Source organism: Anneissia japonica, unplaced genomic scaffold, assembly GCF_011630105.1.
Source record: "Anneissia japonica isolate Jap-2015-1 unplaced genomic scaffold, ASM1163010v1 scaffold1703_len21272_cov134, whole genome shotgun sequence".
Taxonomy (NCBI): domain Eukaryota; kingdom Metazoa; phylum Echinodermata; class Crinoidea; order Comatulida; family Comatulidae; genus Anneissia; species Anneissia japonica.
Window position 1 is genome coordinate 6,560 of NW_022722383.1, and position 3,009 is coordinate 9,568.

Here is a 3,009-nt window from a genome sequence, read left to right on the forward strand (position 1 = left end):
TTATTCAGTTTAGAATGAAAACTACATTTTTCTATTGTATTCCCTTGAGAGATGCATGCTTAACTAAACGCTAGATGTGAATGTGTCACGCTCTTAGTTACGATGACGGAGGTCGCTATCATCACTTTGGAAGTAATTGTAAATAATAATAATAATAATAATAATAATAATAATAATAATAATAATAATAATAATAATAATAATAATAATGAAAAATTGTTGTGCGCCAGTATCCATCCGTAAAGATTTCAAATCTTAAACTACAACAACTATTTCATTTTTTTATAATCTATTTAATTATTGTCATTTGAAAGGGCGTCCACGCGTGAAATATTGACGGCACCTTGTTCCGAAAAAATACTAACACTAATCTAACTATCGCCCTCTACAAAAAAGAATTTTATCTTATGTTCAAAACAGATAAAAAAACAAAACAAAGCATTACTAGGCACTACTGTAAAACTAAAACAATGACAACCAAACACAATGGGGCTTCCTCAATTAACAGGCAAATTTTGATGATCACAATATGATAATGATTTTCCCTCCTTGGTCTAAAAATTTAAAAATGCTAGATATGTGCTACAAGAACCTGTTCAGTCCATACGTGCCACAAGTATTATCTGATATATAAATCGATAAACAACCAATTTGAAAAATTTAAAAAATAGCAGTATCCTACCTTCACATTGATTTTGTAAATTTTTCTTGTAACCTTCACTACATTCACATTTACTTTCAGCCGTGGCACCATTGCTTTTAGTTTCAGAATTCATTGGACATACGTCACAAGCCTGCCGGCCCCACACTGATTTATAATAGCCAATATCACAGGCTGTAAAATAATAGATAAAACTGTACTACTCAAGACCAAATGATCTTACTCTTCATCCCTTCAAATGTATGCAGTCATGATGCCTAAAGACTGCTTGTATTAGATAAGACTTTAACAAATAGATTAAATTATTTACAACGTTCTAGCCATTCGATATTGTAAATTATATTTTGATCACTAATTTAAAGTTGTATCATAATTTATTTATTTATTATTATTATTATTATTATTATTATTATTATTATTATTATTATTATTATTATTATTATCATTATTTATTATTTATTTATTTATTTATTTATTATTATTATTATTATTATTATTATTATTATTTTTATTATTATTATTATTATGCGATTATCTCCAGTACTTGATATTCTACTGGGTCTTGTTGTTGTTGCTGTTGTTGTTGTTGTTGTTGCTGCTGCTGTTGTTGTTGCTGCTGCTGTTGTTGCTGTTATTGTTTTTGTTGTTGTTATTATTATTATTATTTATTATTTATATTATTATTATTATTATTATTGATGTGGTTACTGCTGCTGTTTCTGCTGTTGCTGTTGCTGTTGCTGTTATTGTTATTATTATTACTCTTATTATTACTACTATTACTATTACTATTATTACTACTACTACTATTATTACTATTACTATTACTACTACTACTACCACTACTACTATTACTATTACTATTATTATTACTATTATTATTATTATTATTACTATTATTATTATTACTATTATTATTACTATAATTATTATTACTATTATTAATACTATTATTATTACTTTTATTATTATTATTATTATTATTATTATTATTATTATTATTATTATTATTATTATTATTATTATTATTATTGGATTTCCCAGCAATAGCTGGAAAAGCCATTGCTTTTGCTCTTTTTTTTTTTCCATATCGTTTTTTCTTGGGTTTTCAGCCCGGCACTTTGGCTACTTCAAAATCCTTTGATCTTTTCAAAACATTTCAAGCATAGATCATATATCAAGGATATGCCTTCTAAAATTCAGTGACAATTAAAGGGGAATGAAGGAAAACACTCCACACCAGATATTTCCGGAACGGGTCAACTGATCTGAATGAAACTTTCGGGAAACTTTAATCAAGTTACATGGAAGAAATTAGTAGATTTTGGTGACGATCCAGATTCAGGTGTGCCCTAGACCTAAATATATCCAAAATTCTTAAATGGATTTAAATTAAACTTTCTATAACCGTTTGTCATGGTCCAATAAAGATATGATTAAATTTTGGTGACAATCCAAAGTAGGGTTTGGATATGAGGAAGAGATGTGCCAAAAACTGATCAACTCATCATCTGAATCAAACTTTCTGGAACGTTTAACTACATTACAGGGAAGCAATTATAAAACATTGGTGACATCTAGATTCGGGTGTGGAACTAAGTTCCCTGACCTAAATAGGCCTATCTCAAACAACTTATCAATAGATCTAAATTAAACTTTCTAGATTAGTTTGTCATGGTCCAATGAAAAGATGTTTACATTATTTTGGTGACGATCAGAAGTAGAGTGTGAATATGAGGACCATTTAAAAATATTAATAAACCGGTAATTACAATATATAAAAGCAATTTGCGCTTCTAAAGCGTTTAAACCAGTTGTAGTCTGGTTAAACGCAAAATTGATGATATGCATGAACAATTTTCGCTCTCAATCACTGAATTACTATGAACTATAAAATGCACTGACGTACTCACGGGTTGGATTGGCTCATATAGCTTGCAATTTCACTACATTGCAGTTATAATTGTGAGTCTCACTAACGTTGGGTTACTTACACATGCTTTTTTTTTTAACTTGATATGTTTTTTTTTTATTGGCCTCTGCATCAGCACAAATAGCCGTTGTTTTTGTTTTAATTTATTTTGCTTCATTTTTGTGTTTTCCTTTTTTTTTTTTTTTTTTTTTTTTTTTTTTTTGTCTTTTGGGGGTGTTTCCCACCTTTATTGTCATTCCAATGTATATACACAATTCATGCTTATATACAATTAAAATGACTGATAAAATTAATTAGATCAATTCTATCAAGCATTTGATTTTAATCATTGCTTTCACTGGAATATATATATATTTTTTTCATCCTTCCCCTCTGTAACATATAAATTTTTGAAAATTCTTGTTTAATCACTTCC

At 28.0% G+C, this 3,009-nt stretch overlaps 1 protein-coding gene across 1 annotated transcript in view; it reads right to left on the reverse strand.

Annotated features, from left to right (window-relative positions):
* Positions 1 to 3,009, reverse strand: part of LOC117111879 (sushi, von Willebrand factor type A, EGF and pentraxin domain-containing protein 1-like) — a gene marked incomplete at both ends in the record, with an annotated part of 16,736 nt that overhangs the window by 5,870 nt on the left and 7,857 nt on the right. Inside the window, one exon of the mRNA XM_033254896.1 lies at positions 683 to 835. Coding sequence (XP_033110787.1) covers positions 683 to 835 — 153 coding nt within the window. The remainder of the gene's footprint in view (positions 1 to 682; positions 836 to 3,009) is intronic.